Source organism: Apostichopus japonicus, chromosome 15, assembly GCF_037975245.1.
Source record: "Apostichopus japonicus isolate 1M-3 chromosome 15, ASM3797524v1, whole genome shotgun sequence".
NCBI lineage: Eukaryota > Metazoa > Echinodermata > Holothuroidea > Aspidochirotida > Stichopodidae > Apostichopus > Apostichopus japonicus.
The window spans coordinates 16,628,845-16,642,035 of NC_092575.1; the positions used below are offsets into that span (position 1 = coordinate 16,628,845).

At 39.3% G+C, this 13,191-nt stretch overlaps 1 protein-coding gene and 1 pseudogene across 8 annotated transcripts in view; one reads left to right on the forward strand and one right to left on the reverse strand.

Annotated features, from left to right (window-relative positions):
* Positions 1-13,191, forward strand: part of LOC139980486 (cubilin-like) — a 136,409-nt gene that overhangs the window by 95,627 nt on the left and 27,591 nt on the right. For 7 of the 8 annotated variants that reach the window (XM_071992120.1, XM_071992123.1, XM_071992124.1 and 4 more), the window contains 10 exons: positions 1,114-1,194; positions 1,703-1,972; positions 4,268-4,452; positions 5,034-5,205; positions 5,730-5,972; positions 7,203-7,371; positions 8,013-8,128; positions 8,477-8,758; positions 9,825-9,905; positions 10,418-10,687. The exons of the other annotated variant lie outside the window; for it this stretch is intronic. In XM_071992120.1, coding sequence (XP_071848221.1) covers positions 1,114-1,194; positions 1,703-1,972; positions 4,268-4,452; positions 5,034-5,205; positions 5,730-5,972; positions 7,203-7,371; positions 8,013-8,128; positions 8,477-8,758; positions 9,825-9,905; positions 10,418-10,687 — 1,869 coding nt within the window. The remainder of the gene's footprint in view (positions 1-1,113; positions 1,195-1,702; positions 1,973-4,267; positions 4,453-5,033; positions 5,206-5,729; positions 5,973-7,202; positions 7,372-8,012; positions 8,129-8,476; positions 8,759-9,824; positions 9,906-10,417; positions 10,688-13,191) is intronic. 8 annotated transcript variants of the gene reach the window in all.
* LOC139981353 (uncharacterized) lies at positions 5,992-6,867 on the reverse strand (annotated as a pseudogene).

The following is a 13,191-nucleotide window of genomic DNA, read 5'->3' on the forward strand; positions in this document are numbered from 1 at the left end:
TCCATCCATCCATCCATCCATCCATCCATCCATCCATCCATCCATCCATCCATCCATCCATCCATCCATCCATCCATCCATCCATCCATCCATCCATCCATCCATCCATCCATCCATCCATCCATCCATCCATCCATCCATCCATCCATCCATCCATCCATCCATCCATCCATCCATCCATCCATCCATCCATCCATCCATCCATCCATCCATCCATCCATCCATCCATCCATCCATCCATCCATCCATCCATTCATCTATATATATATATGTATATATATATATGTATATATGTATATATGTATATATATATATATTTATATATATATATATTTATATATATATATATATATATATAAAGATATATAGATCTATATAAATTACTTGCGGAGGTGAAAAATGGGGGAGGGAGTCTGGAGGAATTGAGTAGAAATCTAAGGTTTGGGGTTGACGAAAAGCTAGCATTGGTGTACTTTAAACGATTCGCCTGGAGACTATTCGTCTTGGAATAACGCAAACTCCTCTTTGATAGAGCTCATAAAGGATTTGATGAGGGGGTTGTAATAACTGACAAACGAATTGCGTGTTTTATGACCATGGACATGTATTTTAATAAGTCCTCACGGTTCAAACTTTATAGGTCTTCCCCTAATTCGAAAACAACACAAGGTTTTTGGGTGAATGTTACCGGTCGTTTTTCGATCTACTTCGTACTTAACTTTGCATTTCATGATGCATTTTTGCCTTTGTCAGCACACTCTTAGGTTGTTTTAACAATCAAGTAATTGGATTAATTTAATTCGTAATTGTTTACAATACACACGTGGACTTAAAATCTATGTCACGGTTAAGTTTCGGCGGGGGGGGGGGGGGGTTATATCATGGAGTTGTAGGGCGTTCTTCTATACATTATTATATATAAGAAGTTTAAAGAGCAAATTACGTGACGTATCCATCCATGACTGTTTCAGTTGTTCATGCTCGGGTCATACTCTGCAAACAAAATAACATATTATTTATTAAATATAGGTAGACCTTACCTATAATAAATATTATTGCAACAGAAGTATCCCCTCAGATACCATTTCAACTTAATTTTGGGTCTCCTTGCAGCTCAACATCAATGTGCTATCGACAACGGACAATGCAGTGAGCTGTGTTTTCCAGAAGGTGTCTCTTTCGTCTGCGTTGGAGGTTTGCAAACTTTTATTTTGACATTCAATGAAATGTTTGACTTACTCGTATTCAAATTTGTATGTGAAGTTTTTCGGTCAGGTATGTATCCCCAAAACTGTATAATTTTATGTAAAGTAATAAAACTGGAAGTCAACTGTACACAGATGAAAAATTAAGTTCCGACAGGCGTTGTGCTTTTATTCCTGAGCACATTCCAAATGCTCGATTGGGTGTTGGTGCTGGTGTAGGTGTTGCTGGTGATAGTGGTGGTGTCGGTGCGAAATGAGGAATGAAGGTAGACGGTTCTGCCGAGAAGATAGTACATGTTCAAATGTATTTAAATAAATGTTAATGACATTTGACATATCGTTTAGAGTATTGTAACTCACGCTAAATTTATATTCCTGCATTAACTTACTTCCACGAAGAGAATCATTGTTCATCACTGAAACTACTTCAGTTAAATTAATGGAACGGATTGAAAAGCAATCGCCATTTTGAAATTTTTCTCTATTTTTCTTAAAAGTCAAGCCTACAATCTTGAATTGTCCTAGTGATGTACAAATGTACACGCAAGGACCGCAGCAAATTCCATGGCAGGAACCGACGGCAGTGAGTCGCATCTACGGAGTACAAACACAAGTTGCTTTGCCTTTCCGGAATAGAACACATATCCCAGGTTCAACTTTCAATTTGGGTCACACAACGGTTGAGTATATTTTCGAGGATGACGTAGGGAACGAGGCAAAGTGTTCCTTCAATATCGATCTCTCTCCAATAACGACGACAAATGAAGGTGAGTTCAAGTTATGTTTCAAATCGAAAAGCAGCATGTTAGGATAATAATCCTATAATAGCACCCTCCATTAATACAATGCTTCAAAGCACTCGTACTACTAGTATGAATGGTTCCTAACCTTTATTTGACAGAAACGTGGTACATTTTAAGAAACATCACCCCAGATAGAGCCTGAGCCCAAAGACCAACAACTTGATCCACTCTCACCCCAGTCCGTTACATCGATACAGGATATTCATACTGCTGAAACTGTCAGTGCGAGTGCTTTGAAGCGTGGCACGGAGGTGCAGTATATAAAATGTGTCCCAACTGAGTTGTTGATTGCACACAACTATCCACACCATTTCTACAAAATATCCATCGAAAATGTTCTTGATTATGAAGGATTTATAGGAAGTGTGATCGTATGTTCATGGATATGTACTTTCTTTAGGATATATCCTTTACGATTTAGCCCAACTGAAAACATAAGGTGTTGAGTGTGAATCCGTCATGCTATAAAAGCGTGTCCATCAATTCCCCAAAACTAACTGGTTTGGGGATTAAGGAGCGACGATAGTTACCTGTATCCCACTCCACATCTACACTTCCCCATCTACCTAACTACACATTGGAATGTTTGGCACTGTGCCCTCGCTCCCTGGGCACAGCCCACTTTAACCTCATTCCGGATCTGCCCCATGGTGCCACCGGAGCTAACATGTCCCGCGATTTGGTAGGGGACGGTTGGGTCTGCAATTATCCTGGGAGTCGAGGGCGAGAAGAGTCAAGTGAGACCGCCGATCAAAAGAGACCCATTTACAAATCATTCCTAAATGAGAAGTAATAAGTAAAAGAAACAGCATAAAAATTGATTTCGGTTTCATAGGTAAACATTTTCCATCTGAATTATTTTGAATAGTTCATGAGTTATGGCATAAATAACATTTATTTTTTTAAATCAAGATAATAATTTTTCCACTTTAGAGGAAGATAATACCTTTTAGTAATTTTTGTTGTTGTAGAATTCACAGGCAAACAGAAGACAGAAAAAATGCAGTGTGATGTGCTCGCGTTAAAAGACTCAATGATTTAATTAAAATTGTTTTATTAATAGACAACACCCCTCCCCTCGACCATGAGATGGTTTCTCCTTCTTGCCCCTTTTCAACGAAACCTAAAAAAAATTAGTTGTTACAGCGTTGTTACAATTTTTTATTCTTCTCCCCCCACTTTTTCTTCTTATTATTATTCATTTTTCTTTTAACATTTTTTGGGGGTCCTACTTTGTACCTTTGTTATACTTTGTAAGTTTGAATGTTGGGGATACCTTACTTACAAGTTTTTTATGAACTTTTCGAGGATCCCCAAAACAATATATTTGGTATGTTTATACTTGAAATATGTAAAATGTTGATAACGTTGATGGTTGAAATATAGTAGTTGAACAAACAATTAAAGCGGTGGTACTACTTAGTTTAACACCCAGTGCATTACGTCAGTTTCTCAGATGCATGACATAATTCAATACAGGAAACACAATTTTGAAGAGCAAATAGTGTTGAATGTTATCCAAATTGTGATATTTTTTTCATAACTAATTAAAGAACATTTTCTGAGATATTAGAATTTATTGATAAAAAAGTGGATTAAAAGTAAAATGAAGATCTGCACTGAGGAGCACAACGTCGCTATCAATTTAACCTTAAAGGAGCATTCCAGAGATATTAACATGTTTGAAAGATGAATATCTCAAACCAGAAAAGCTAAAGAAACAATGCTAGTGCATCTTTATGTTTACTTAAGTCCAAACAAAGTTGTTACCTAAACGATGAGATTAGACGCAAGCTGCAAAAATTTCAAAATTAAGGTCAACAAACGTAACATTTAATAACTATAAACACATTTAAGAAAGATGTCTTCACTTGATAACACGATTAAAATCTCGCTTATTATTGAAAGTTAAATGCGCGTTTAAAACACGTATCAAACGTTGTTTTTTGTCCGGCAAATTCATGTTCAAGAGAGCAATATATATATATATATATATATATATATATATTTATATATAGGATCATTGCTTTACATCCTCAAGATAACACTACTTTTTCCATGTTGTCAACGTTAGGCCTATCCGTTCTAGAGCAAGTAATGTTACAATTACCTATCTAGCTCCATACATCCTTGTTATTTCCCTCTACTCCGCGCTGTCATTCAAATCACTAACCCCTCCCATTACCACCTTGACTGTCACCTGCAGCCACCTAACCTCACCCCTGCACCTCTCTCTGTGTTACTTCTTTTGACATTCAGGCTGTGACGTCACGCTCTCGAACTCAACGGGGACATTTACATCGCCTGAATATCCATATTTGTATCCTCTCAATCTTAACTGTACATGGCGCTTGCAAGCTGCAGAGGGGAAAGTAATCGAGTTGACGTTTGATGATGTTCAACTTGAAGCAGATACCGACGGTCAATGCTACGATTCAATAACGGTAAAAATATACATGCACTGTTGATAAATACGTTTGAAATACTTCATAGCTAACATATAGATATTGTATATTTTCATGTCAAGAGCTCTCAAGGATGAGCTTTCATCTTGAATTTGTGCTTTCGTTACAGGCTAGTCGACAATAGAGATACATTTGACTACTGCAGCGCTTATACCCTGATTATGGAAGACCGATTTTGTCTGCTGTTTAAACTAGCAATAAGTTATAATTTATAGTTTTAAGACCTGAACATTCGATATTAAAAACAAAAACGAAATTACAAGAGCTTAAGTGACATTGATATTATTTCACTCCGCAATCTTAATTCAACAAATAAATTCAGGAAATATATTTCTTCGATATTTCTATATAGCGTAATGTTGTGAGATTCATAATACATACAAGGAAAATCTTTAAAACAAATATCTCAAAAAGTATGTTCTTTTTATTATCCAATTCCTGTCGAACGTATGGACTTTACGAGAGGCCATATTCTACTAATTACCGTTGATTTGTTTCTATATCTCTGTCTTGTCGTCTATTTGTCTGTCCGTTCCAAATCCGGCATCGATTACTACTAGATCGCTGATCCTACGCCCGGGTCAGAATTCCTCCCAGCGATATTTTGCAATGACGGCCCTGGCTGGCCAAGTCATCCGATTCGCTTTCTTTCGACGACAAACCAATTGACCATCCACATGCAAACGAATAACATATCTGCGGCATCAGGTTTTAGTGCTCGGTACAGTCAAGGTATGTATTCTGAGCTATCACAAATAGCCTACAGGTGAGGCAACATTTTTTAGTGTTCGGTACAGTCGAGATATGTATTCTGGGCCATTACAAATAGCCTACAGTTGTGGCATGAGGTTTTAGTGTTCGGTACAGTCAAGATATGTATTATTGGTCATCATAAATAGCCTACGGTTGAGAAAACATGTTTTAATGCTCTGTATATGTAACATATCATTGGACTATTTCATGTAATTACTTACACATAATTGGATAAACCGCAATTTAGCCAAGAAATGTATTTAAATATAGAAGTTTGCATTCTCTCAATTCTCAGATCTTAAATTTGTAGGTAGTTACGAGTAAGATTGTTTCATGAATTGTACGTTGCCATGCATGGTTATACCGGATTTTGCTAAGTTAATTCTGAAATCATTACCCATCTTATTTAAGAGAGAAGACATTTAATATTTTACACTATGCATGTTACCTAGTTCACCTGCAATGAAACTGCTCATCAGAAATATTTGTTTTTCTCCTTACAGTACAACCAAGAACGGAATACATCTTTGCCGTTGAAACCGACATTGCTTCACTTATCCGTTTCGACAGATTCAGCAAGAAAGGATCTCCACTCATTCCACTGCCAGGTTCGACGTTTCCATTCGCTTTGACCTTTGACCCGATCAGCGCCTATTTTTATTATACTGATATACATGAAAAGCTTATTGCTCGAATAAATATCAAAGGGGACATCCACGATATTCTTGTTGACGACCACATAGGCAGTGAGTATTAGTATTTATCTTATATGTACGTTTCTTCATTACACCTTCATGAATTTGGAAATAAAGGCCTTCTTCTTCTCCTTCTTCTTCTCCATTTCCTTCTCCTTTTCCTTCTCCTCCTTCACCTTCATATTCTCCTTCTTCCCTTCCCTCCACCTCTCCCTCTCCCACCACTTCTCCCTCTCCCTCTCCTGTTCCTTCTCCTTCTCCTGCTCCTGTTCCTGCTCCTGCTGCTGCTCCTTCTCCTTCTCCTTCTCCTTCTCCTTCTCCTTCTCCTTCTCTCTCTCCCTCTCCCTCTCCTTCTCCTTCTCCTTCTCCCTCTCCTTCTCCCTCTCCCTCTCCCTCTCTTTCTCTTTCTCCTTCTCCTCCTCCTCCTCCTCCTCCTCCTCCTCCTCCTCCTCCTCCTCCTCCTCCTCCTTCTCCTCCTTCTCCTTCTCCTACTCCTTCTCCTTCTCCTTCTCCTTCTCCTTCTCCTTCTCCTTCTCCTTCTCCTTCTCCTTCTCCTTCTCCTTCTCCTTCTCCTTCTCCTCCTCCTTCTCCTTCTCCTTCTCCTTCTCCTTCTCCTTCTCCTTCTCCTTCTCCTTCTCCTTCTCCTTCTTCTTCTCCTTCTCCTTCTCCTTCTCCTTCTCCTTCTCCTTCTCCTTCTCCTTCTCCTTCTCCTTCTCCTTCTCCTTCTCCTTCTCCTTCTCCTTCTCCTTCTCCTTCTCCCTCTCCTTCTCCTTCTCCCTCTCCCTCTCTTTCTCATTCTTCTCCTCCTCCCCCTTCTCCTTCTCCTACTCCTACTCCTACTCCTTCTAATTCTTTTATTTATTCTCCTACTTCTACTTCTTCTCATACTTCGCCTTCGCACTCGCATTCGCCTTCGTATTCGCATTCGCCTTACCCGCATTCCCATGGTACCAAACGATACGACCGCCGCTGAAGTTATGTCATACAATCCATCGACGCTGGCCTCAAATAATATCCATACGCATAGGAACAAATAAACAAGCACACGCATATTTTTGTCTTGTTGTTATTTTTTATGAGGAGACTGAATTCATGAGGGAAGGAATAGTTCACAAAAAAGTCAATCATCCTCTGTAACTCATATATTATCGTTTGGATGTCTGGTGGACCTCTCGTTTATTTACTGTTCTGAGTATGTGCTACCTAATTTAATTTTGCAAAAGGGTTGGTGTTACAATTTAAATATTTCATTCATTAAGTTCTTCCATTATCTCTATACAGCTCCGTCAGGCATAGCAGTCGCGTATATAACGGGATTGATGTATTGGGCTGATACTAGTCGAAATGAGGTGTCCGTGTCACGACTCGACGGCACTTCTAGAAAGTACATCTCTCCACCAGACTCCGGGTGTGAAACCCCACGAGCGGTCGTGTTAAGTTTGGATCATAGGTAGACCTTAATGTATCATTTTCGCATACTTCGATGTAATCTGTACCTCCATCGTCATTACTTGGAACTTTGAACAACAAATATAATAAAAGTTAATGAAATCAAAAGAAGTGAGAAGTATGGAGCAGGTGATGCTATGGTTGCTGGGGATGGAGGGTTGCAGAAAGAAAAACTGAGCAGAGGGGTGAAGAAAAACAGAGGTAGCCATGACTGTCAAAGAGTGAATGGGAATAATCAGACAAACAGAAGAAAAAGGGCTGTGCTAGGACGGGTGATGAGTGTTGCAGGGGTAGAAATCCTCTTGTTGGGTAATGAGGCCAATAGGCTGAGTGGTGGAACGGTATTGCACCGGCATTTAAATTACAATCATTGGAGTTCGGAGGTTCTGATGAGCTAGAGAGAAAATGCAAGGCTTGGAAATCCAATTATTGCTATAATACCGTTATTGCTATAATGAAACAAAACAACCAGAAACTTTGTAACGTTTAAACTATGCTCTCATTTTCTGAACATGATAGCTATTACGTTGTAAATTTGTAAGCAAATCTGAGACCACCGTAAACTTTTTCGTTCCAATAGTTTTGAAGCTCCTGGAAATTCGATTCGATTTCTGGTTTCCTTTTCACCTCTACATGATTTAGATCAGTGTTCTGGAATTGTAGACAGAGTATAAAAAGATCAAATGCAGACGGATCAGAGCTGGTTGTCCTTGTAGATGGTTTAAACGATGTGAAGACATTACAGATTGATCCTTATGGTATGTTGAGACAATGATTTTGTACATCCCTTAAAAGTCCCTGGTTGAAGCTGACTACGGAATTAGCGGACATGCTAGGATTCATACCCTGCCTGAATGTCACTGGAATGAAAATTGTTTGCCATATCTATCTTGCCCAACGTAGTCGAAATACTGCACGTATTTTAGAGAAGTGTTTACCTTGTGCTTACATATCTCATCTCATCCCTCCCCCAACCCTCATCCAAGGGAATAAGAGCCAAAATAATGCCAGGTCGACAAAAAAGGGGACCTGTCTGTGTTTACTCACAAAAACACGAACCAATAGTTACTACAACAAAGATATCATTGCCTTCTTTTGTTTGTCAGACAATGTGCTCTACTGGATAAATGCACTAGGAAACACCGCTGACCTAGAGAGGATAAACCTGAATGGTACGGACCGTCAAACAGTGTATAGTCACCCATTGTTTGCAGCTTTCCATGGTTTCACTATGGACAGGTTCGCCCTCTTCTGGTCTCATGCAATCGATGCAGCTTTATACTATATCGAAAGAGATGGGAACACTTTTAATAGTATCTCTATTGGTGTCGAAGATCCGCTGGCTATGGAAGGCCTGTATTATTACAGGTCTGATCAAGAAATTTCAGGTATTACCACTAACCCTGCATGAGGGTGAGATGAACCAAAAAAAGTTTACATTATTGTAAGTTAAGTTGATTCCAATAAATATATATATATATATATATATATATATATATATGTTGATACTAGATGAGACTAGTGGAACACTAGTAGTTGTAACTCGGAGTTTCACGCTTTATAGCGATCTTCAGACAACTGGTAGCTTCAAGTTATGCTCCATGAATGTATATATATATATATATATATATATATATATATATATATATATATATATATATATATATATATATTATATATATATATATATATATATATATATATATATATATATATATATATAACAAGGAAGGATCAGGACTGCAAGAGGAGTGCTCTATGCTATAAAAGCAGACGTTGTCTGACGATCGCCACCCTAAGGGCGTGAAACTCCGAGTAACAGCTGTACTTACCACGGCATTTACTTATATATATATATATATATATATATTTATATATATATATATATATCAACTTAACCTGCAATAACGTAAAATATGTTTGGTTCATGAATCCCCGTCCCCTATCCCAGGTGGGGGTGGGGGGAGCATGAGGAATTCCTAGATCGTAACAGATTATTGTAATATTTCGTCTGTTGACATAACAAATTGTTGACACCAAATATAGGGTGTCATGAATTCACACCAGGTCACGATGACATAGCACCTCAAAGGCATTGACTAAGTGAATAACAAACGCTGGTGGTGTAACAACCGTATTGATTTAACTCGTTTGTGTTTACAATAAACGCTAGGACTTATAAATGTTTCGAAACTATGTCTTGGATGAATGTCGGGGGGGGGGGGGGAGGGGTTAAATGATGGAGTTATAAATGGAGGGAGTTACATACATTGTTATAGATGAGTAGTTTAAAGGGCTAATGACCTGACGTATCCATGACGGTTTCAGTTGTTCACGCTCTGGTCATACTCCAGTAGTAACTATAGGTAGAACTCACCTATAATACATTACATTGCAACATAAATATCCCTTTAAATAATTTTCCAACTATATATATTTTGGGTCTCCTTGCAGCTCAACACCAATGTGCTATCGACAACGGAGAATGTAGTGAGTTATGTTTTCCAGAAGGTGTCTCTTTCGTCTGCGTTGGAGGTTTGCAAACTTTTATTTGGCATCATAAATGTAATGTTCGACTTACCCGTATTCTAATTTGTTTGTGAAGTTTACCGATCCGGTATATATCCCCAAAACTGCAAAATTTTATGTAAAATAATAAAACTGGAAATCAACTGCACACAGATGAAAAATTAAGTTCCGACAGGCGTTGTGCTTTTATTCCTGAGCACATTCCAAATGCTCGATTGGTTGTTGGTGTTGGTGTAGGTGTTGCTGGTGATAGTGGTGGTGGTGTCGGTGCGAAATGGGGAATGAAGGTAGACGGTTCTGACGAGAGGAGAGTACATGTTCAAATGTATTTAAATAAATGTTAATGGCATTTGACATATTGTTTAGAGTATTGTAACTTATGCCACATTTATATTCCTTCATTAACTTACTTCCACGAAAAGAATCATTGTTCACCATAGAAACTACTTCAGTTAAATTAATGGAACGGATTGAAAAGCAATCGCCATTTTGAAATTTTTCTCTATTTTTCTTAAAAGTCAAGCCTTCAATCTTGAATTGTCCTAATGATGTACAGATGTTCACGCAAGGACCGCAGCAAATTCCATGGCAGGAACCGACGGCAGTGAGTCGCATCTACGGAGTACAAACACAAGTTGCTTTGCCTTTCCGGAATAGAACACATATCCCAGGTTCAACTTTCAATTTGGGTCACACAACGGTTGTGTATATTTTCGAGGATGACGTAGGGAACGAGGCAAAGTGTTCCTTTAATATCGATCTCTCTCCAGTAACGACAACAAATGAAGGTGAGTTCAAGTTATGTTTCAAATCTTGAAAGCAGCATGTTAGGACAATAATGCTATAATAGCACTCTCCATTAATACAATGCTTCAAACACTCGTACTACTAGTATGAATAGTTCCTAACCTTTATCTGACAGAAACGTGGTACATTTTAAGAAACGTCACCCCAGATAGAGCCTGAGCCCAAAGACCAACAACTTGATCCACTCTCACCCCCTGTCCGTTACATCGAAACAGGATATTAATACTGCTGAAACTGTCAGTGCGAGTGCTTTGAAGCGTTGCACGGAGATGCAGTATATAAAATTTGTCCCAACTGAGTTGTTAAGTGCTCACAACTATCCAAACCATTACTACAAAATATCCATCGGAAATTTTCTTGATTATGAAGGATTTATACGAATAAGTGTGATCGTATGTTCATGGATATGTATTTTCTATAGGATATATCCTTTACAATTTAGCCCAACTGATATCATAAGGTGTTGAGTGTGATTCCGTCATGCTATAAAAGAGTGTCTCTCAATTCCCCAAAACTTACTGGATTGGGGATTTACGAACGACGATAGTAACCTGTATCCCACTCCACATTTACACTTCCCCATCTAACTAACTAAAAATTGGGACGTTTTAGCACCATTATGCCACCAGGGCTCACAGATACAGGTAAGTATCCCTTCTCGTAAAATAAAGTTTTGGGGAATTTACTTCGCTCCTCTCTTACCTGTCTTCTACTCCACATCTGCACGGAGTGGCACTTCTACAATGGCGGGAGGCCCAACGGACGGGACCTACCCGAAGGAGCTCTCAACACTGCACGCTCAAAAGCCGTTTTCGATGCAAGGGTGTCGGACAGATACGCGGTTAGAAAAGTCGACGGTGTCTTCCATGCTGCTGCCTTTATCATATCTTCTAGGGGCACCCCTGCGAACAGGGCTTGCGCCTGGCCTCAAAGGTCGTATGTACTTATTCTCTCCTGCCGGTGTATGGGGCTGGATCAGTTGCACAATCCATCTGAGGATCGTATCTTTAGAGGCTGATGTGTAAGGCGCGGATGGACTAATACATAATATTGGTCAGGTATGTAGTTCCTTGGTTCTGTCAATATTCTACAGGAACGCTCTACCTGGATACCACAGCTTATCCTCTCTGATTGATGAGAAATGAGAAATCTTGGGGAGGAAGATACCTCCCGGTACGAAGTCCAGTGTCTGGTTCTTCGGTAGGAACGCCGGTTCGGGATTAGGCGAGCGCCGTGTGATTGTCGACGTGTATATGCCCCCCCCTCCCCCCGCCACGGAGAGCCCCTGCAGGCGACTTCTTATCCTGGATGATGATGCAGCCACAAAGGACACGGTTTTGTACGTCAGGTGGCATAGAGACGCCATGGGTTCAAAGGGGTCACCAGTTATATCCCTGAGAATTCCGTTTTATACTCCATGAACGCGGGAGTTTCCGGGTTACAGGTCTACGATTATACATCCCCCGGATGACTTCAGCAATAACTTCGTTGGAACCGAAGGCGCATCCGTCATGGAACCCTGTGTGGATCGCATCAATCGCTGATCGGTAGATCCGGATAGTCGAGACTTTTTTGCCCTGGTGAAAGAGGGACATGATCAAATATGTGATTGGTAAACAGACGCTGAATTAACGTGGCTCAACCTGGGTGTTAGTTCAGCTTTACATTACAGGTCAGGCACTTCGGCAGATACATGGTTCTACGTAATTGCACATTGGAAAATTATGTTTCTGTGCAGTATGAAAATTAAACTTTTGTGCACCAAAAATAAATGATGAATAAAGTAAAACATGTCACAGAATTGCAAATAAAAAGCAGCTAGGCCTACTTGTCTTATGTATCCTGTCTTTTAACTGATGATCGGTTTTTGAAAAATATCGCTATTAGTCCATTACACTGCTTGAATCAAAGCGACCTTTTACGCAATGAAAATATAAGGTTGATACCACTCGCACCTGCTGTTAAGTGTACATCTTTACAAAATTTCAGAGAGGCAATAACAGCAAACTTGTCTCATAACTCCTTAAATTGTTGTATATGGCATGTAGGAAATGCCTTAAGAAATCATTTGGGAGATGCTTATCCATCTAAGTGTATTGGTATATTGTGACTCAAAACATCTTTTCCTTCACGCTGTTGTGGTAACGAACCAACTTTTACCTACCGTTGTATGTACAAGCAATGTACGAACCCTTATGTGCCAATGCAAATATAGCGACACAGTTAATCCAACGGTACTTTGTTCGCTAGTTTGCTGTTTCGCTGTTACTATCTAAGGATGCCCATCAGCTAATTTCCAATTGCCAACAACCTAACATATTCTGATGAGGCGTAACGCACATGTAATCTAATAGACTGGTCGGTTGGAGATACGGTACATTATGAAACAAGGATTCCACAATTTGATTCTCTGGTTACTCCAAATGAGATTTGACCTCGACAAAAACCATCGGCTTCTTGTACTTCACGTGTCACAACTACATAC